Source organism: Trachinotus anak, unplaced genomic scaffold, assembly GCF_046630095.1.
Source record: "Trachinotus anak isolate AG129_WGS33_773 ecotype Australia unplaced genomic scaffold, CSIRO_AGI_Tana_v1 ptg000005l, whole genome shotgun sequence".
Lineage (NCBI taxonomy): Eukaryota > Metazoa > Chordata > Actinopteri > Carangiformes > Carangidae > Trachinotus > Trachinotus anak.
In genome coordinates this window covers 13547701-13570353 of record NW_027273856.1, presented here as the reverse complement: position 1 = coordinate 13570353, position 22653 = coordinate 13547701, and the positions used below count along the sequence as shown (strand labels likewise).

Genomic DNA, 22653 nt, shown 5'->3' with positions numbered 1-22653 from the left:
CTGCAGGCAACTGTTTTTAGTGAAAAGGCTCTGATGAGCCAACTATAAACTACACTACCTGCCCAGCACCAACAGCAGACAGACAAAGTTAGCATGTAGCTGGTGAACATAGCAGAGCATTTCGCTGCTAAAAACAGATATTTTTCTCAGGTGTCTCAGGAACCAGACCAGAGCAAAAGAGGCATTTATTTAGATATACATCTCCAAATGAATGACACTGTTGCTCCATAGCTGTTTTATGTACAGTGTAGTGTAACCTTACCTTATTATAATTTTTTATGCCATAAACTGTATCACTGATATTGTCCGAAGCATGTGGTTTTATGTTTTTAAAGTCTTTTCCTGCCCTGGTTATTAGTTTCTTTTCATTTCCATATGGTACAAAATATCCATTCATGTAGGTAAACATCACAGTACTTATCATGTCTACTTTTAGTTTTGTAAAATGTGAAAAAATATTGTAAAAATGATGTAAAACAATTATTGCATAAGAAAATAGATTTATATCCATTTTGGTGTAGTATCTGCAGTGTCTGTGACAAACCTGTTTCAAACCTGTGTAAGTTCGTGTTCATACTGCAGTGAGATGTAGAAACCACTGACTCTCTGCCAGGTAGGAAACACATTAAAATATCTAAATATCTTAACATCTGCGCTGGAAAATGGTTAGCAGTGATTTAAAGACACATGAGATTAAATAAATGAGTTTGATAAATGGTCAGAACAGTAAATCTGTATTTCCAATCCCTGACTCCTGGTCCTGGATTTGTTGATTTATAACTGTGTAAAATCACATGAGGCTGGAATTTGGATCCAGGAAGTTGTGATCAAGCTACTGTTGCTGTGCCCTAGTTGACATTGTGGGTCTGCTGCCCAGCAGAACAGCTGCTGCTGGACTCTGTGTGTCTGTGTGTGTACATATGTTTGTATGCGCATGTGTTATCAGGAGCGGGGATCTCCATGATCAGGCTCTCTGCTGTAAATCAATGCCATGAATGGTGCACTAACCAAACACAGAGCCTCTCCTAATCTGGGGCTCTTCCTAGCCTCAGCACAGACCGGTTGACACCAGCTGCAGCCACAGTGTGCACACTGCTGAGTTACCACAGCAAATCAAACCATCTCAGCATTGTGCCATACTTAGTCATGCAGTGGTCAAACAAAGGATGGGGTGTGGGTTCTGTCACTTTTCATATCCAACATCCACATGAATGCTAGATGAACCTGCTTACTATACAGTATGTAAAGTGCTACTATGAAGGTTTGCCGTGTAACATCCCTTAAAAGTGTATTAGCCCAAACAACAAACTACCTTTTTAGAGATGCAATGAAGCAATTACTTGAATTACTGCTAAATTTGACCAAGTATTATTTTCTGTGCCCACAGGCGAAGCAGCAGGTGCTGGCAGAGGACCACGCTGCTGTCAATGACACACTGGAAGCAGCCAGAGGCCTCATCTCTGACACGGAGATGACAGTAGCTGAGGTGGATGCTTTGGTGCAGGTGAGGCCTACATTACTGTGAGGACCTGTGTTACTCTGGACCCACAGTGGTGAAGGTTGGCTCAAGGGTGAGACATGAAAAATCTCTGGGTCCCTGCTGTATAATGATGCTTAGGTTTTCTTTATGGCTCACTAAATGAGGAAGTATGTATCATAACCTAATAGACTGTGATATGAGGCTGCAGTATCTCAGGGCGTGCACTGAATTTATTCATGAGATGGATTCCTATGACCCGGCCTCTGTCCGAGTCTGAAGGCAGCCAGTTTGATTTGAAGGCAATTTGTGGCAGCACTGTTAACTTAGGTGTGTGTGTGTGTGTGTGTGTGTGTGTGTGTGTGTGTGTGTGTGTGTGTGTGTGTGTGTGTGTGTGCTCTCATACTTTGGACTCTGAGCACTCACGATATTACTGAGAAAAACACTTGCATATAAATGAAGAGTCAGTGGAATGTCCTTGTGAGTAAATCAAGTGTATAACTATTTGTGTATTGTGTGTCTGCACGTGTGCATCTGTGTGCACAGAATGTGACGGAGTACCACGCGGCGATCGATGGCGCCAGCCAAAAGCTGACGGAGAAGACGGAGCGCCTCTCGCTGGCTGACAGAGATCTGGTTCAGAGGGCCGACACACACGCTGAGGAGCTGGAGAGACAAGCCAACGAACTGGAGGAGTGAGACATCTTTCTGAACTAAACTTTTTTAAAACACATTATCAAACCCATAAAATGAACAAAACCAACAATGCATCAGTTAGTGTCTCAATACTTCTCCACCATGTCTGTGACACTGAGCCCTAAACCCACGGGTTCCCACTGAAGATATGAATCTATGCAAATTAAATATACAGTAATTTAGCCGAAGCACTTGTGAAGCTTCACCACCTTCTCCCAGAAAGAAACCATGTTCAGCGGCAGAGAAAACTTACAAATAACCCGTTTAAAGTTGCACTAATTGCTTTAGTTTCTGTTTTTGCCACTTGGGGGCAGCAGGACATCCTGAACCACAGACAGTATTTAAAAATGGATATAGAATCTGGGTCTAAAAAAAGTGAAACCAATGCCTTAAAGCTGCATTCTATCTAATGGCCATCACGGGGCGACTTCACTGGTTGTAAGAAGTCTGATTGTATTGAAGTCTATGGGAAAGTGTCTCTACTTCTCACTTGATGTATTACCTAGGTAATTGTTTTCCTGATGAGTTTATGGTCTTAGTCTCTAGTTTCAAGTCTTCTTCAACACAACATGATGTTCATTTTTAAATTATGGTCCCTTTTAGTTGGAAAATAGTCCATAAAGCAGGCTATGCATTCGGCGGGGCTACCATGTGACTGAGAGACTGTACCACATGTGGTGACCTGCCTGACAATCAGATCCACCCCTCACTCCTCCTCAGCTCCACCTTCTCCTCCAAACATGGTTTCTTCTGGCTAACCTGTCAGCAAACACCAACCTGTTAACACATCTAGCAGACACAGAGTTATTTGGAATCATGTTTCTAGCCATGTGCCAAATGCAATTTTAAGAAAACAGCTGCTGAAGAAGAGGCTGGTGAGAGTAAACAAAGACAGTAAAGGTGCTAGAATTCTCCATCTAACTGAGTTCTCACCACAAGCACTCCCTTTGAAAATACAGGCAGACACTGTTCAAAATATTCATTCATTTTAATTCAGTGTCATTTTCCATGAGCACTGGGAATTTTTGATCCTACTATGTGTGATATGGAAACCTCACATTAGACTGTAACATCTACCATCCTGTCTCCTCCAGGGATCTGAGAGCGAGCGATGCCAACGGCTTTGTGCAGAGAGCCATAAGTGCTGCCAACGTCTACAACAACATAGTGAAATACACCAACGATGCGAATATCACCTCACTCACCACCCTCAACTTATCCCAAAGAGCTGAAGATGTGCGTCACACTGTAACACTACACAGCATACATCTGCTTTTATTCAATGATTCGAACAAGGTTTCAATTTATGTGTTGTGTGTTTTAGGCTATCAATGGCATCAACACACAGCTTGGACACCTGCTAACGCAGAGCGACAATGTTTTCAAGGAATCAGTTTCTTTACGTTCAGAACAAATTGGTAATTGGCTCACACAACTCCATATTACTGACATATTAATTGTTAATGTGTGTACTATCTAATGTCCAATGTCATTTACTGCATTTTTGTGTTACAGAGGTTGAAACTGAGGTGGTTGACAAGCTGAAATACATTGAGGAGACCAAAGAGACCATGGATACAAACACCAAAAAACTAGCAGAAATTGTGCAGGATATCAGTGGAATTCAGGCGGGTAAGATGATATTTGGTCATTAATAAGAAAATATTGTTTCTGTGAGGTCAGAGTTCAGAGAGGGTTCAGTGGTTTCTGTAGTCCAGCTTAGCACAAAAACAGGAAACAGGGATCTGGTAGCAAGGTGGAGCTTAGCTTTCCCCATGAAGCAAAAAGTTTTTGAAACGTTAGGACATTCTTTTATTACCGGTAATTATTTTAAGCATTGGTTTTGATGATCAGCCAGGCAAATGGTAAATTGACTGCACTTTCTAGTCTTATCAACCACTCAAAGTGCTTTACAATGGAAGCCACATTCACCCGTTCATAGAGCGCTTTTCCCATAGACTGAGAATAAAGATTTACATAGCCTCAGTGAGGTCAAGAGCGGTTTTGAAGCTAAGAGCTAGCTGCTCTGCCGTTGCCATCTTGGCAGTGCCTGACTACACCTAACTCACAGCTAATCAAACAAAATGAAGAGGTGGAGCGTGTTTGTGGCATGCATACGCTCACCCACCTGTCACTCAAAGCGGCCACACATTTTAACATGGGAGTCTATGGGGATTGACTTGCTTTTGGAGTCAGCTTCCAGAGGCAATTCAAGGAACAGCAGTTTTTAACACTTCAGTGTCAGCTTCATTTTTTGGGCTTTTCTCTACACATTCAGTGTTTTTCTATTGTACACACCCATTCACACACTAATGATACATTGGGAGCATTTTGGGGTTCAGCGTCTTGCCCAAGGACTGGAGGAGCCAGGAACTAAACCTCCAACCTTGCAATAAGTGTCAGACCCACTCTATACCCATCCCTTCCTTTCAGCCATCATCTAAATGCTATAGACCTTGACATACTCTACTACATATTAGAATTTGCTGTTTTTCATCCTCTGAATCCATTTCCAGACAGGACACCAAAGCGCCTGGAGTTCACCCTGACGGTGGCTGAGGGGACTCTCAACCGGTCAGCAGAGGTCCTTCAAACCGTCAACCCCATAAGCAGCAAGGTTGAGGAATGGGCCAACAACATGAAAAACAACGAGTACTCCACAGATGCTTATGAACAGGCCGTTTCCTCTGCTGGGGAAGCTGGTAACAGATTCAGGGCAACGCATACATATGTTTCTAGAATGTTTGAATTGATCGAGCAATTAGAATAAATGTTAGAATAAGCAAAAATTAACTCTTTAGTTTCTTATCACATTTAAATTCTTGTTTTCTTCTCGTTGAACCTGCTTTGTAGTGGAGAACCTGAATGTGCTCGTCCCTGAGCTGCTGGACAAACTGAAGGTGGTTGAGGAGAAGAAGCCTGTCAACAACGTGACCACCAACATCATGAGGATCAGAGAGCTGATAGCTCAGGCCAGGAGCGTGGCCAAGAAAGTGAGTTAATGACTTAAACATGATTACAGTGTGGTAGATTTAGGACAGACAGGCAAATCCAACTTCACTTCAGACCAAAGATGCAGCAGTGGGGAAGAAAACACATTGTCAGGATATAGATATTTACAGTATCTATAGCTATAGCAATTGGCTGCAAATCAGCAAATTGTATAATTTATGTGGACCTTTACCGAGCTAACATTAACCATGAGCTGTGTCTCAATTCAGAGGCCACGTCCTTCAGAGGCTGCATTTGAAGACTGGGGTGCTTCAAATGCAGCCTTCATTTCCCGAGCAACAAAGGATCCAACAGGTGGATCGTAGCCCAACGTATCCCAAGATTCATTGCACACCAGTGATAAATTACTTTTCAAACTGAAAATAAGGCAGAGTCCACAAATAAAACAGATAAAGAGGAACTCCTGTCCTGAACTGGGACACACTACTAGCAGTGATTATGCTAACAGACATAACATACTAAAGTGAGCTCATGCAGGTACTGAGAAGTGAAGTGTGACAAAATCACAAAAATTAACCTGAGCATAAAAAAGTAACGTTAGCATGAAATTATGCTAAGCCCCTCATTCTGAATATTACAACATGAAACACATATTTTAACATGATATATGAGTGTCATGCTTCATGCTAGCACCAGACACTATAATAATGATAATAATACTGAAGAAACTATACAGCACTTTGTGTGATATATGAGCTTCATGTATAGTGTACTGTTACCTCTAGCATGGTAAAATCAAAATAAAACAATTCAGCATTGTAATACAATAATATTATTAAAATTAAGATAAAATCAAGCAAATTAATGTAGAGTATAATTACACTAAACTATGATGTGATGAAAATATAATGAAAAGAGTGAAATAAACAGAGCAGATTGGTATTTATTTACTTGAGTTTCCCTGAAATATTACAAGCATAATAATGTGAGGTGTTTTCTATCTGAAAGCACTGGTGTACTTCCACATCCACCCATATTAACCATTACTGAGTCACACACTGAAAACACATTTGAACCTGAATGTACCGCTCAATTTGGCATTATTCATTACATACCCAGAAACATCATTCAAATCCAGGGTTATGTCCAAACAGCAAATGCTGCAGCTAACAGGAAGGTCTCAATGAGGAACATTTCACATGCCTTACAAGTCCAAGTTGTGCTATTTAAGTCATGAAAACATATTGACCTCACCTTAACTCTCAATCACTGTGTTATATTTTCTATCCCAGGTCCAAGTGTCCATGAAGTTCAATGGCCAGTCCTCGGTGGAGGTTCATCCTCACAGTAACCTGGAAGAGCTGAAGACGGTGACATCCATTAGCTTGTTCATGAGAGTGGACCCTGACAAGGATCCCATAGAGGACCGTTTCATCCTGTACCTGGGAGACAGAAATGTGAGGAGTCCAGGGAGAGTTGGTGTCATTAGTTACAGTAAAATAAATGCTTACCAGGAGGAATGCTAAGTGGATACCGATGGGAGCCATTAGATCAAGTAAAAACTGTTATGGGAAACAACTGTATGTACTTGAGGTAATGGCTGGGTGAGTGGGTGGGTATGGGGGCCCACATCTGTTGCTGAAACTTCATAGACTTCATAGCACCCAGAGGCCTGAGGGCAAAGATAAAACGCACAGAGGAGCTTGTAGAGATGAATTGTTTGTTGTGATCACGGGAGCAGGAATAACACCCTTTGAAAGTGCACAGTTGCCCCATTGAAAGGGTCTCCAAGAGACGCCTGTGACAATGGCATGTGTGTGTTCCTTCAAAGCTGGGCCTCATTTACATAAGTACCAGTAGCCCCTGCCCACCGGAGCAAGAAAGAGTTGAGTTACAGAGTGTGAGGCCCTTCTGTTCTCTTTAACGAAGTTTCACCTTGGTGATTTCTCTGCCACTGTAATGTATGCAGTGGTGTTTGTCCACAGCTTCTCAGTGTAGAGAACTGACCTTAGCATGAACACGACCGTTGGTCACAAATCAAGGATGTTTATTGCTTTTGAAACCACTATAGCCAGTGTAGGTAGAACAGCATTTCCCTGTAGAATCATACCACAGCTGTGACCTGCTGTAAAGTGACAACTCACCGTGTCATCTCACTCTGATGCTCTCTGATGTTTATGTCCTCAGGGTAGGAAAGACTACATGGGTCTGGCAATCAAGAACGACAACCTGGTCTATGTGTACAACCTCGGGGGCGAAGATGTTGAGATTCCTCTGGGTTCAAAGCCTGTCAGCCAATGGCCTGCAGTCTTCAACTACATCAAAGTGGAGAGGTAATGTCTATTAATGAGCTTTAGAAACACTAGCCTCATACAAGTCACACAACATTTCAAACATGCATATGCAAGCACCTCTGCCACAGCTTGCCAACGGTTTCACATTATTATATCAGTGCCAGTTGGTAACACAATTAGTGAAGACTGCCAGCAAGTAAGCAACAGTTTACTCAATAGTTAACACAATACTGAGATTTCAGACACTTACCAATCATTGTCGCTTTGTGTCATCACCATAGACTGTATATAAAGATGGACGTAGCCTCTGTGATGTCACCCATAGGTTTCTGAAGAGTGGTATTAAAGAGTGGGTGACTGACAGTGCCTGACCCCTGCCTGACGGCATGCCAGTTTGTGGCAAGCATACGCTCACCCACCTGTCACTCAAAGAGGTCACACTCTCAATTATGCATAACTTTATGTAAAAATGTAAACAGGTGAGTTATATAAAAAATCAACCCCATTACAGTTGTCATGAAGGAGGAAATTAGCTCTAGAGACCAGAACAGTTTTTGTACCAGGCTGTAAACATGTTTCTTTCTGCTGAAAAGCTGGACATTTTAACATGGGAGTCTATGGGGACTGACTCACTGCTGGAGCCAGACTCTAGTGGTCATTAGAGGAACTGCAGGTTTTGGCACATTTGGTTGCTGCTCAGTCATCACTGTCTAGATTTGCATGCTAATTTTCACATCCATGAAAATGTGATGCACTGCATCAAGGGATTGTCATCGGAAAGTAGGGCTCTAGCCACAGTCCCTAATTTTTTCTTTCCACTGTGGGATTTTTGCAGGCACTATTTAGAGGATACATTTATATTCTTATAGAGAATCAAATGCCAGACAGTAAATACACTGCAGAATATTTAGACACAGCCAAACATTGTAAATATACAAGGAAGGAAATTCATGCTACAGGTTTTCTGAGTAACACTGAATGTAAACATAACTTGTTTAACTTTTTAACACTACAGGGCACCTTTAAAGTGAGATTTGTTTTCTGTTAACCACATGGCTTGCAAATTCAATTTACATTTAGTTTATAATTTTGGCATCACAACTTTTTAGTTGAACAGCTGCCTCAGGGTCTCCTCACAGGAACATTCTCTGTTCTATCACAAAGTGTAACATCAGAATCAGAATCAGAATCAGAATCAGAATCAGTTTTATTGCCAAGTATGTTTTCACATACAAGGAATTTTTTCTGGTGATTGGTGCAATTGATCAGCAACAGTGGGGCTCTCTAGCCTTGTTGATGAGGCTAATAGCAGATGGGAAGAAGCTATTTTTGTGGCGAGAGGTTTTGGTCCTGAAGGACCGTAGCCTCCTGCCAGAGGGGAGTGTCTCAAAGAGTTTGTGTCCAGGGTGGGAGGAGTCAGCTACAATCTTCCCTGCACGCCTCAGAGTCCTTGAGGCGTACAGGTCCTGGAGGGACGGAAGATTGCAGCCAATCACCTTCTCAGCAGAGTGGATGATACGCTGCAGTCTGTTATTGTCCCTCTCCGTGGCAGCAGCGTACCAGATGGTGATGGAGGAGGTGAGGATGGACTCAATGATGGAGGTGTAGAAGTTCACCATCATAGTCCTTGGCAGGTTGAACTTCTTCAATTGCCTCAGGAAATACATCCTCTGCTGAGCTTTTTTGATGAGGGAGCTGATGTTTAGCTCCCATTTGAGATCCTGTGTGATGGTGGTTCCCAAGAAGCGAAAATGCTCCACGGTAGCCACGGGGGAGTCACACAGGGAGATGGGGGTGGGTGGGGCTGGGCTCTTCCTGAAGTCCACTATCATTTCCACTGTCTTCAGAGCGTTTAGCTCTAGGTTGTTCTGCCTGCACCAGGTCACCAGACGCTCAGTCTCCCACCTGTAGGCAGACTCATCGCCATCAGAGATGAGTCCAATGAGAGTGGTGTCGTCTGCAAACTTCAGGAGCTTGACAGACTGATGGCTGGAGGTGCAGGTGTTGGTGTACAGGGAGAAGAGCAGAGGAGAAAGAACGCAGCCTTGCGGGGATCCAGTGCTGATGGTCTGGGAGTCAGACACGTGCTTTCCTAGCTTCACGTGCTGCCTCCTGTCAGACAGGAAGTCGGTGATCCACCTGCAGGTGGAGTCAGGCACGCTCAGCTGGGAGAGCTTGTCCTGCAGCAGAGCCGGGATGATGGTGTTGAAGGCAGAGCTGAAGTCCACAAACAGGATCCTGGCATAGGTCCCTGAGGAGTCCAGGTGCTGGAGGATGAAGTGGAGAGCCATGTTGACGGCGTCATCTACAGACCTGTTGGCTCTGTAGGCGAACTGCAGGGGGTCCAGGAGTGGGTCAGTGATGGATTTGAGATGGGACAGGACAAGGCGCTCAAATGATTTCATGACCACAGAGGTCAGGGCAATGGGTCTATAGTCATTTAGTCCTGTGGGCCTTGGTTTTTTGGGGACAGGGATGATGGTGGAGGATTTTAAGCAGGCTGGCACGTGGCAGGTCTCCAGTGAGGTGTTGAAGATGTCCGTGAACACTGGAGACAGCTGATCAGCACAGTGCTTCAGGGATGATGGAGAGACAGAGTCAGGACCGGCTGCTTTGCGGGGGTTCTGCTTCTTAAAAAGCCTGTTGACATCTCTCTCCAGGATAGAGAGAGACGTTCCTTTGGTAGGGGAGGAGGGGGGTTCTGATGTGGCTCTGATGTGGAGGTTGGTGTCAGGCTTGTCCCACTGTCTTTCAAAGCGGCAGTAGAACTCATTCAGATCGTTGGCCAGACGGAAGTCGTTAATGGAGTGGGGGGGTTTAGGTTTGTAGTTTGTGATCTTTCTGAGCCCTTTCCAGACAGAAGCAGAGTCGTTGGCTGAGAACTGGAGCTGAAGTTTCTCAGAGTACAGTCGTTTAGCTTCTCTCACCGCCTTGCTAAACCTGTACTTGGACTCTTTAAACCTGTCCCTGTCCCCACTCCTGAAAGCTTCCTCCTTTTGCCTCCTGAGCTGACTGAGCTTAGCTGTGAACCAGGGTTTGTCATTGTTATAACTCACCCTGGTGCATGATGGGATACAGCAGTCCTCACAGAAGCTGATGTATGACGTCACAGCCTCTGTGAACTCATCCAGACTGTTGGAAGCAGTCCTGAACACCTCCCAGTCAGTGCAGTCCAAACTTGCCCGCAGATCCTCTATGGCTTCACTGCTCCACTGCTTTGATGTCCTCACAACAGGTTTACACAGTTTTAGTTTCTGCCTGTATGTGGGAATCAGGTGGACCATCACATGGTCAGAGTGGCCCAGTGCAGCCCGGGGGACGGTGTGATAAGCACCACTGATTGTGGTGTGACAGTGGTCCAGAGTGTTCCCCTCTCTGGTCGGGCAATTAACAAACTGTCTGTATTTGGGCAGTTCATGACTGAGGTCACCTTTGTTAAAGTCACCAAGGACAATAACTACGGAGTCCGGGTTGGTCTGCTCCACACACAGTATCTGGTCTGCGAGCGCCCGCTGTGCCTCCTGCACGTTTGCCTGTGGTGGGATGGAAACACCGACCAGGATGATTGAGGTGAACTCACGGGGGGAGTAGAAGGGCCTGCAGTTTATGATGAAAGTCTCCAGGTCAGGAGAACAGTGCTGCAGGATCACTGTCACGTCTCTGCACCAGCCACTGTTTGCATAAAAGCAGATTCCTCCACCTTTGGTTTTGCCGGACAGCTCTGTGTCGCGATCCGCTCTGAAGAGCTGGAAGCCGGCCAGCTCCAGCGCAGAGTCCGGAATCGATCCACACAGCCACGTCTCCGTGAAGCACAGGACGGAAGATGAGGAAAAGTCTCTGTTCTTCTGCACCAGTAGCTGAAGTTCATCCAGTTCATCCTACTGGATGATATTCCTTCATGACATCTCCTTGACCTCCTCTGTTGAAGTCATGCTCTGTTTTGCTTTAGTGAGACGTTTTTATTTAAGGGAGTGGATTATGGGATGCCAATTGTGCAACACTTGCACAGTCACACAAGCAGGTTTGTGGAGTTAAGAGAGTTTGCTGAATCTGACTTTAACCACTTGTACAAGCAAGTTTCAAAAAGTAAGAGACATTCATGAGAAGATGACAAAAAGGAAGCCATCGTCTTACACACGTCTCAATGCTAAATGTAGATGGTGGTAAAATGACTTGTGTGTTTTTTGTGCTTTGTGCTTGTAGGCTGGGCAGACATGGAAAAGTCTTCCTGACCATCCCCAGTCAGAGCACCACAGATGAGCAGAAGTTCATCCAGAAAGGCGAGGCTCCAGGCACTGACTCACTCTTTGACATTGACCCCAAGGACATAGTCTTCTTTGTTGGTGGTGTCCCACCAGATGTCAAGGTAATGCTTTTTAATAGGATTCTTATTACAAATAAATCCTTTTTTAATCATTTCATTTTCCCAAAATAATTACATGTGACTGTGTTATATTGTTTTCAACCTAGCTCCCACCCCCTCTGAGTTTGGCTCCGTTTGTGGGCTGCATCGAGTTGGCCTCCCTGAACAATGATGTGATCAGTCTGTATAATTTCAAGGCGACTCACAAAATGGATGTGGTGACATCACTACCATGCCCCAGGTACACATGTGCATGGCTGGATTAACTTATTTACAAATCCTCAGCTCTCTCAAAGTACAGTTCACACAGCAGACTAAAAGAAAGTGTCTGTGATGTTGTGATTAAACACAACTCACAGTGTTGATGTTGTTGTCTATATATATCAGGAACACCCAGCTAAAACTAATGCAGCATGAAACAACAGTCATTATTATAAATCCTCCTCCATGAAGGTGTCAGTGTTCAGTCTTTGTTGAAACTGTGTTAGAGAACAGTTGATTCAACTGTCTGATCATTTTTCAGGCTGAAAAACTGAACACTGACCCCCTCATGAAGGAGGATTTATTGTAGGACTCTTGTATTACATTGTAGTAGTCTTAGTTAGATGTTCCTAATAAAGTGACAACTACATGTACATGCACCATCTGAACACAATATGAGCTAAACTACAAAGGGTTTTAAAACCAGATTTGGATGCACAGATTATCTTAATAATGATGGATCCAGCTTTTTGATACTGTACTTTTGCAGTGCCAGTTTGCCATAAATCTTTTTAGCAACAGCAACTGACATTTAGTAAACTGGTGACCTTGTTTTGCCCATTTGATTATGACCCCAGATGTGACCTGTCACACAAGGTGTTCTTTAAAATATCACATTTCTCCTTTTTTCTCTCAGGTACAAGTTGGCCTTCTCCCAGAGTCGCATTGCCAGCTACCTGTTTGATGGGACAGGCTACGCACTCATCAGTAATATGGAGAGGAGGGGCAAATTTGGTGTTGTCACAAGATTTGATATTTCAGTACGAACAGTTGCAAACAACGGTGTCCTTTTCCTCATGGTCAATGGGGTGAGCCTCCTTCAAGATAGATGCATAGCAGCTTGAAATGTATTTTTAGATTTAGATTTACATTTGCCATATATTGTACATTGTATATAGTGCAAACTGTCATATTGTGTCACATTTCTTTCACATTGTCAAAATATAATATAATATAATATAATATAATATAATATAATATAATATAATATAATATAATATAATATAATATAATATAATATAATATAATATAATATAATATAAGCATTTTTGATTATCAACTGAGGTAAAGAGTTATGTGTTTTATTTTCTTCTTTACAGGATAAATTCTTCCTCTTAGAATTAAAGAATGGCTTCCTGCGCCTTATGTACGACTTTGGCTTCAGCAACGGGCCAAAACTGTTGGAGAACAGCTTACCAAAGCTGCAGATAAATGATGCACGATACCACGAGGTACATTCACACTTCTAATTTAACCAGCTGGGTAAATTCACCTTGAACTCTTCACTGAGCTCCTGTCTGTGTCGGGCTGTTTGCACAGGTGTCAGTCATCTACCACCAGTCGAAGAAGGTGATCTTACTGGTGGACAAAAGCCATGTTAAATCTATGGAGAACCCAAAAACCACACTGCCTTTCTCAGATATCTACATAGGTGGAGCTCCCTCGGGCATCCTCAAATCCAGGTGAGTTAAATAATTGTGCAGCCAATTGTTTAAATGCAGCAGAGGAACTGCATTTACAGTGTGTTCTCACACTTTTGTCACAGTAGAGAGAAAAATGTGAAGGTAATTTGTGTTTCTGTTACCTTGATAAATGTAAGTCTAATATTCACTCTCCCTCCAGCTCTGCTTTGGTCTCCACCACCTTTTGTTAACTAGCTAGTTGCTAACTCTGCCTCACAGTCATCTGGTGGTGGGTGGTATACAGTCAGTTCCAGCGGCAGGCAGCTGGTTTCAGGGAAGAGGCTCTAGTAAATTCTTTGCACACTAACCAACCAAATGGCAGACAGACAAACTTACCAACTAACTAGCTAACTAGATGTTTACCTGTACTTGCTATAAATGACTAACTTTCATTAGGTGAGCAGAAACATGTGTCTAAATGAAGCCTAATGTTCCTCAGTGAGCAACATGAGCCATAACAACTCTGTAAGGCGGTGATGTGTTACAGGGGAGGGTTTTTTTTTACCTTGTGTAGTTATTCTGTTCCTAAGTGGCCAAAAAAGTCTATTACTGCAGCTGTAGGTTTCAACTCATAACTTCATGCTTGTGAAAAGATTCCTCTGTAGTAACTATACATGTAAATTTTGGGTGTAAAGGTGACTCCTTGGAGTATAAATATGATACCTTGTCTAGTACAACTTAGAGTTGCTGAATAAGATGGTGACATGACTGTGTGTGTGTCACCACAGGCCAGAGCTGTCTGCTGTGATCGGCCTGAAAGGCTGTGTGAAAGGTTTCCAGTTCCAGAAAAAAGACTTCAACCTGCTGGAGGAGCCGGGCACCATTGGCATCAGCAGTGGCTGCCCTGAGGAGTCCTTTGTAAGTGCTTCATCCAACACTTCACACCTTGATAAAGCACAGTGTATGGGCTTCTCAGATCAAAACCTCATACAAAACCTCACACACAGTCAAACACGCATCTGCACATACACAAACTCTCACTGCAGGATCACTGATGTGCAAGCTGAACACTGGGTGAAAGGTAACAGGAGATGAAAGTGAGATGTGTTTGTGTTGTCACAGATGTCCCGTAAAGCCTATTTCACTGGAGAGAGCTACCTGGGATCCACAGCAAAGATTTTGCCCTTCGACAACTTTGAGGGAGGACTCAACTTCAGGACAGTGCAGCCCAGTGGACTTCTGTTCTACCACAGTGAAGGGGTACACACCGATCCATGTCTTTACTGTAAAATGAGTTTTCAGTACTGTTTCTATTGGTTTAAGAATTCTGTAATTGAGAACGGGCTTTTTCTTTTTAAGACCTTCGCGTGCTGTTGAATGATAACTATAAACTGAAATAACTATTAAGCTTGGGCCAATATTCAATGATTGATTTTTTCCAGTTTTGCGCCCTCATTTCACTGCTTTGTTTGTTGTATGTTGTACCTTAGCATGTGACAAATAAAACTTTGAACTGCTGTTTAGTGGCAGTTTCATTTGTACCAGAAACATAAAATACAATAATATAATTATGTACTTGTATTACTGAAACATGAAGTACAACAATTATTAACCCCCCCTGATAATTTTGTATGTTGCTCTACTTGGACTGGACTGTATTGAGATGGATATGACCCAAGCCTAATAACTGTATAACTAATGACTATATTATAATAACTATAATTTCATCCTCTCCTTCTTCAGTCTGATGAGTTCAGAATCTCCCTAGAGAACGGAGCAGTGGTGCTGAACTCCAGAGGCACAAAAGTCAAATCACACAAGAAACAATACAATGATGGAAGGACACACTTCTTAGTGGCCTCAGTGAACAATCAGAAGTAAGTATTTCACTTCACAGCTGCAGTCAGTAGTTAGCAGCTGTCATTGTGCACATCTGGGTTTTGTGTCTCTGGCATCCTGTTTCTTCCCAGTTATATAAAGTTCAGTTGATAGACACCTCTCCATCTTGGTGGCATTGCAACTTTCTCATTCATGTAATTTCAAGATTATTTGATTTAGATTTGATTAGATGATTTGATTTCTTAACCCATTTGAATTTTCATGTGATGGTAAAAGCCTTCAGAGACTCGTAAGCAAGTGTATGGTTTCCAGTTTCATGCTAATATGTGCTGGAGGAAAGACAAAACATGGTACTTAAATGAGCTGCATTGGTTATACCTACACTAGCATTTTTCCCACTATATATAATTAACCACCTAATAGTCTAGCAGAACCTTTTCTGCGAAATTTCAGTTAACCACTCTGAGCCATCAGCCTCTAGACAAATATTTATCTACCGTTCCTGATAGAAATCTGAGGAGGGACGCACCACATCAGTATCTTCCATGCTGCTGTCCTAGTTTTTCATTTTACTGAGTGGCTTATTTTGCCAGTTCCAATTATGTGTGCATAAGAAATAAAGGCAGTCGCAGATGCATTATATCGCTGTATTCAGACACACTGCATGAAAACTTTGCTTATCATATGTGACAAACTGTACAGGAGTTTCTATTCCTAAATATTCAAAAAGTAACTTAAAATAATAATACAAGTGTCATTGCATTAGTTTTAACATATTATGTAGTGACATACATTCTTTTGTAGCTGCTCAACAGTGACTTTATGATATATTCCCATAAGACATCAGTATAATGTTAGAGGGACTATCAGCCTGTGCATCTTGTCCAGAGTCTCTGCAGAAAACAGGCAGGAGATTTTCTGTCAGTTGTCTGGCACAGTCAGTGCTGCTGCACTCGTCAAAGCTGCAGGCAACTTGCAACTTCACCACTCTGGGATCGCCAGGAAATTGCATGACCACTGTGTTGTTACTGCTAGTTTCCCACCATGAACGCAGGGGCATGCAGGAGTCCCAAACCTACATTAGTTCCAAATATAGCAGCTTTTCCACTGACTCATGGAAAATTGTTGATAAAAGTAGGTACACTGCTGACTAAAGAAAATACTAAGTGTTAGAATTAACTGAGTGACTGGTTGAACTGTTCCCCTCAGGTATTCCTTGTTGGTGGATGACAAAGACAAGCAGGAGAAGGAACGTCCATCATCAGCCACAAGATCCTCATCAGATTCTGCTGTGAAGACCTTCTACTATGGAGGGTCTCCAAGCAGCAGCTTCAAGAACTTCACAGGCTGCATCAGCTATGCCTACATCAACAGGTAGATCACTACTGAATGGTGCATCACTGCAGCTTAGAGCATGACTGGATGGAACTGATTTATTATACTCATATCTCTCCAGACGACAGCGGTCAGTTTTCTAAGCGCGGATTTGACTCTAGCTGTTGCTTAGTATTTGAGGCTTTTCTCCCTCTATCTGAGGAAGAGACTCACAAATCAAGCTTTGTGGTTAAGGACAGGGAGTTTGTTGCTTAGGAGACATGATAGTGTCTTAAGAGTGTCTCTGCAGCTTTCACGTGTTTGGCACTCATTCACTGTTGCTCCCTCTGTCTGTGTCTCTGTAGACAAGACCGGGACATTGAGCCTGAGGACTTTCAGCGGTACACAGAGAAGGTTCAGACCTCCCTGCAGGACTGTCCAGTCCAGCGCCCCCCTGCCGCTCTGCTCTCAAGGCACAGGGATAACAGCTCCAGAGCCAAACACAGCCAGTCACACAAGGTAAAAAAAAAGAGCGCCTTTAAAGAGCTCTGGCTTTTTGAGCATGTATGCTTTTTCGTTTGGTTGCTGTCATTTGAGTCATACTGACATGCTTCAATAAACACTCTCAAAGGTTACCAGGGATAAGTCCAGCGTCCCTCTGGGCCTGATGGAATTGAAGAGCGATGACCTGGAGCCATCAGAGCCGAACACAGAGCCCTGCTACCTCTCCTCAAGTCCGAGAGCGTCTCACCAAGCCTTCCACTATGGCGGCATCGCCAACAGCAGGCAGCACTACGCAGATCTCCCAGACTCCCTCTCTGAGAGGTACGCCTGACACAGAAACCAGAAGTAACCTCAAGATCAAGTCTGGTCAAAGGCTTACTGTGCACGCATGACTAAATGCTCCTTCCACTCCCCAGGTCCCACTTCTCCTTGTCCCTGAAGACCCAGTCATCCTTCGGTGTCATCTTTTATGTATCCGATGTCCAAGAGGACAATTTCATGGCTCTCTTCCTGGCCCACGGAAAGCTGGTCTACACCTTCAACGTAGCAGACCAGAGAGTCAAAATCAAGAGTGAGGAGAAATACAATGATGGCGCATGGCACAATGTAAGTTCATGAACGTATTCCATCTGTCAGTACTGTACAGTATGTAGCCTGTGCATGGGTAGGTGCATGTGTAGTTGTGTGTAAACAATATGCACGGTAAGAACTCTCGCCTCTTCTCCTGCTGAAGGTTATTTTTATCCGTGATGGGAGTAAGGGGCGGTTAATAATTGATGGCCTCACAGTGCTGGAGGACAGAGTTCAGGGAAGCAACAGCTCCTGGCACATCAGCAGTCCCCTCTACGTCGGAGGAGTTCCTCCTGGGAGAGCTCAGAAGAATATTCAGGTACCAGTTAAAGCTTATTTGGGGTTAAAGTTTTAATATTACACACATACACAGCAGGGATCATCTGAAACACGACAATATTCTATCAAGGTGTATAGCACATAATATAACATTAACCTCTTACAAATCTCTATAATTTATAACCCTTTGTCCTCTGGAACATACAGTATATGTCCCTACCAGCAGACATCTTTGTCATTGATGTGCATCTCTCTCTAGTCTGCCTGTCTCACTGGACGGCGCATCTCTGAGTAGCCACATCCAGGGTTGTTCTGTGTCTTTGAACATGACAAAAGTCAATGTGAAATACAACTATTTATTATTTTTGATAAACGCCAACAGGCAGCAGTTTTTTAGAAACTGCAGCTCAGAAAAGATGAAGGCATCGCGTGTGAATATGTGCGTACATGATTCTCAAACAAGAAGATGATTTATCTCATTTAAAATGTAGATTAGCTGGTCACACTGGACAATATGGATGCACATCTCTCAGTAAATAATAACCATCACATATTCAGCCAAGCCATAGAATAAATAGTATTTTCTATTTGAAAATGGTTTACGTGTCTCTACCAGAATTTCGCTTGGGGCACCAGGCAGGTCAGGCATTTTGTTGCTTATGAATGTACTTTTTTCCTTAGTGAGAGGAAGGATGGGTTATTTCTTCTTTAAAATGTTATTTAATCTCACTTTAACTTTCTCCCTCCTGTGATTTCTGATATACGTTTCCTTGCACTTTCCTTCAGAGAAACTCTGCCTACAGTTTTACGGGCTGTTTGAAGAACCTTCAGCTGGATGGACAGTGGCTGTCCTCAGTGACAGAGACATATGGGGTCACTCCCTGCTTTGAGGGGGTCTCTGAGCCGGGAACATACTTCTCAAAGGAAGGAGGCTACGTTGTGCTCGGTAAATTTCATGCAGTGTTTAAATGGAAAACAAAAGGCAGTTTCTCCTCCAGCAACAATCTGAAACCAAGGAATTGAACATTATGTATAAATCTCAAGTTTGCAAAGTGTTGATTTTGTGCGATTTTGTGCACCCTAAAGGGTATCACTACATTAATTCTGAAGGCATCAAAATCCAGCATCTGTTATATTACATGGCTCATTTAATTTTCTTTGGAAAAACTCACAAGCCCCTCTGGTCCTTCACCGTCCCGTGTGCAGGAGTGAATGAGGCAAGAGAACATGATACCCTCAGTGCAGCTGAGGTGAAACTATGTCTCTGCTTGAGGGGGGTTAGACCAGAGGATAGGGGGTTAAGATGAAGGCCCTGAGGAAGTGAGCTGCAGCTGTTGAACAAGTCAAGTAATTTCACATTATGCATCTCATCACAGAGAAAAATACATGATTCATGTAGCAAAGAGGTGAGTCCAGAATAGATAAAATACCCAGAATTCATTTCACCTTCTCCTGTCCGCTTCCCTCCCTCAGATGAGTCTTTTGAACTGGGGCTGAGGTTTGAGCTGGTGGTGGAGGTGCGCCCCCGTGTGGCATCTGGAGTGCTAATGCATGTGCGCACAGCAGAGGGCTTCTTCACCATGTTCACTCACCAAGGAGCGGTGAGTGGTTGGTACAGTTATCCAGGAAACTACTCACATTCTGGTCAGGTGATGTTCTTCAAATGTATCTGCTGCTCAGAAGCGTGGATACAGTTTTGACGTGTGTTTTGCAGGTGGTGGTTCTTGTAAACGATGGCACCCATGAGTTCTCCACAAAGGTGTCTCCGAGACAGGGTCTGTGTGGGGGCAGCTGGCACAGAATCACTGGTGAGGATTTCCTTACTGACACTCAAAAGCCATTTAACTTAGTCTGCAAATTGATTCACATTTTTCTATTGCCAATGTTAGCTCTATGGATATTACAGCATGGTCTGATAAATTCTTGCTTTATTCTGCCAATAAAGCATTGTTTTACTTTTTCTAAATCAGATTTGTACATAAGAATTGGCTTTTTATTAGTATGTGTACCATCTTTCATTGGGATGTAGTTTTCTCCAAATATCTACATTGGCAATTTCTGTTCCTGCCATTTTTAACAGTGCAGATGTTTTCTATGATCCATGTTTTTTCACTGGTCCCTGCTCTGGGGGGTTATATATATTTAACAGTGTTATTTCTATATCTTCCACCGTCCCCATCTTCCCATCTTTATCTGAAAAATCTTTCCAACTGTAGCTTCTGTAAAGTTTGTTTGCAGCTCTGAAATTGTCACTGACATCAATGCAAAGTAAATGAGCTGTTTCAGTCCTGTCATGTCAATGAAAAGTGAGAATAACTAAACTAGCATTTACTTTATTGTGATTTATTTCATTAATTATGTAATTGCTGGATTCATAACACTATATACAATACTTAAAGTATTGTAAAGTATTGTAGTGTAGTAGTGTAGTTAAAAAGGTTTTCAAACATGCATTGTGATTAACCTACATGATATGATGCCTTGTTCTAAAAACTGAAACTACTTAAAGGGATAATAATAATAATTATTATTATTATTATTATTATAACCCTAATGACATCACTATAAACATCATCAGGGTTGTTTTTTCAGACTTAACAAATGTCCTGATTTCACAGGCTGAGTTGAACGAACCGCAACCTTTCTTTGGAGAAATGATCTTTCTGAGTAAAATAAGTGAGATGTTCCTTTACGATGTGGATTGTGTATTCATTCATCAATATAAACGATCCTGTAATGTAATATATACAATATTATAAATATGAATACTTTTACTTTTGGAACATCAGTATGTATATTAGTAAGTATATAATACTTAAGTACTATTACTGAGGTTGTAAGTGAAATTTTAAATGCAGGACTTTTCTTGTGTTAGAATATTTTTACATTGCTACTTTTCTTGAGTAAAGTATCATAGTACATAAGGTAATAAGAACAAAGAGTCCAAACAGTGAGTAACTGTGCTTTGGTTTCATTATACAAACAGTTTTTAACACGTGATCAGAGAATGTGAGGAGCTTTTTGACTAAACTGATGCACTCTGTCCTGCATGACCTCAGTGATCCGAGACGCCAACGTTGTCCAGCTGAATGTGGACTCTGAGGTCAACCATGTGGTGGGACCTCTGAACACCAGCTCCACAGATGCTAGAAAGCCAGTGTTCATTGGTGGAGCTCCAGGTGAGTCAGGAGCACAACTTCTTCAGTGATACAAACTCCACACTTATCTAATCGCATTAACGCTCTTCTTCCTTTCAGATCTGTTCCTTCCAGAGAGCATTCCCACCAGAAAGGCCTACGTGGGCTGTATGAGGAACCTGACCATTAATAATAGCCAAGTGAGCTTCAGCAAAGCCGTTCTGGTCAGTGGAGCTGTCAGCGTAGGAACCTGCCCAGCAGCATAACACCACTGTCAACACCATCATTATCCCCAATACAGCACTGACCAAACACATTAAAAAAGCCTCTTTCTGTTTCTAATCATAACCATGAAGAGAAGTATTGTCAATCGTTTCACTGTGTCAGAGTTTTGTCTTTGTTTCTGTCTCTAACTTGTTGGATGTTTTTGTAATTGTTTTACATGAAATTGTCCCAGGCCAAGAATATGACCAAATCATCCAAATTTAATAATGGAACGAATAACAAGAGAGAGAAAACCCATCAATGTATCATTTGCAAGTGAAGGTGAAGAGATGTCGGGTTCAGAGCCATCCTGAGGAACCTACAGTGTATCCACATTTAGACCAGTTATTTTTACAGTGTGAAACACACACTTGATGTTAGTGCATTTTATGGTCCACCACCCCACTTTATAATCTCAATGCACATTTTTTGTACAAACTCATGCTTAAAACTTTCTCTTTTTTTTACAGTTTTACTTCTGATGAATAAAAAAATGTTTACATCCATGTAAACTTTTGTGCTGTTTATTTTCAAATTATTCAATGGTCCTTTTCACTTGCAGTATTTTAGAGAATGACAAGGGAAAGCATGCTGTGTTTTGTGTCATGTGACTAATACTTCATTTTCACTGAATGAATTGTGCTGACAAAGAACAACCTATTTGGAAAATGAGTTATGGTTTATTTTGTTCCAAATGTAAATGCCACTTGAGATAAATATGTAAACACTGCCCTCTACTGCATATTAATGTAAGTTCAAACCAAATATTGGAGGATGAGCAAAAAACACTTTGAGAAGATATGAAACATGAAAGAAGTGTAATACTTCATCTGGTTTTGTCCTTAGAGAGCATCTCCTCACTCAGGATTTACTTTTGTATCTGGTTTGCCTTGGCTATATACTTATCTTAGATAGATAATCAATGAGTATCAATTCTCATTCATTCATTGTTCAGTAGCTGTTATCATGTCAGTGTAGCTATAAGTTATGTGAGCCTAATACAAAATCTGGCTAGTGGTGATTCTTTTTGTTATAAATATATTTGACTCCCTTTAAAAAATATCTAGTCTAGCTGTTATAAACTGCTGACTGATGGTCAGCTGTATTTATTTAGGAGAGCAGGCATTTTATCACTTTTGTACTTTATTTTTTCATAACCATGTTATGAAATCCTTATTAAAAACCTTTGCATATCTGAAAAGTAAGAAAAAAGAAGCATACTCTATTGATCCCTTGGAGAAATTAAAAAAAAACTATCAATAAAACCAAATAAATACCATAATAAATATATAATAGAAAA

General features: G+C 42.1%; 1 protein-coding gene across 1 annotated transcript in view; it reads left to right on the top strand.

The window, feature by feature from the left end:
• lama4 (laminin, alpha 4) overlaps positions 1–21865 on the top strand; it is a 35350-nt gene extending 13485 nt beyond the window's left edge. Inside the window, exons 14-40 of the mRNA XM_071478449.1 lie at positions 1388–1504; positions 2024–2172; positions 3268–3409; positions 3498–3591; positions 3689–3805; positions 4690–4875; positions 5027–5166; positions 6418–6582; positions 7313–7458; positions 11623–11785; positions 11890–12023; positions 12681–12852; positions 13144–13275; positions 13364–13506; positions 14235–14364; positions 14569–14706; positions 15190–15323; positions 16495–16659; positions 16965–17118; positions 17231–17424; positions 17520–17709; positions 17837–17992; positions 18739–18898; positions 19426–19553; positions 19667–19760; positions 21012–21131; positions 21210–21865. Coding sequence (XP_071334550.1) covers positions 1388–1504; positions 2024–2172; positions 3268–3409; positions 3498–3591; positions 3689–3805; positions 4690–4875; positions 5027–5166; positions 6418–6582; positions 7313–7458; positions 11623–11785; positions 11890–12023; positions 12681–12852; positions 13144–13275; positions 13364–13506; positions 14235–14364; positions 14569–14706; positions 15190–15323; positions 16495–16659; positions 16965–17118; positions 17231–17424; positions 17520–17709; positions 17837–17992; positions 18739–18898; positions 19426–19553; positions 19667–19760; positions 21012–21131; positions 21210–21355 — 3909 coding nt within the window. The 3' untranslated portion in view covers positions 21356–21865. The remainder of the gene's footprint in view (positions 1–1387; positions 1505–2023; positions 2173–3267; positions 3410–3497; positions 3592–3688; positions 3806–4689; positions 4876–5026; positions 5167–6417; positions 6583–7312; positions 7459–11622; positions 11786–11889; positions 12024–12680; positions 12853–13143; positions 13276–13363; positions 13507–14234; positions 14365–14568; positions 14707–15189; positions 15324–16494; positions 16660–16964; positions 17119–17230; positions 17425–17519; positions 17710–17836; positions 17993–18738; positions 18899–19425; positions 19554–19666; positions 19761–21011; positions 21132–21209) is intronic.
• Positions 21866–22653: the final 788 nt, after the last annotated feature.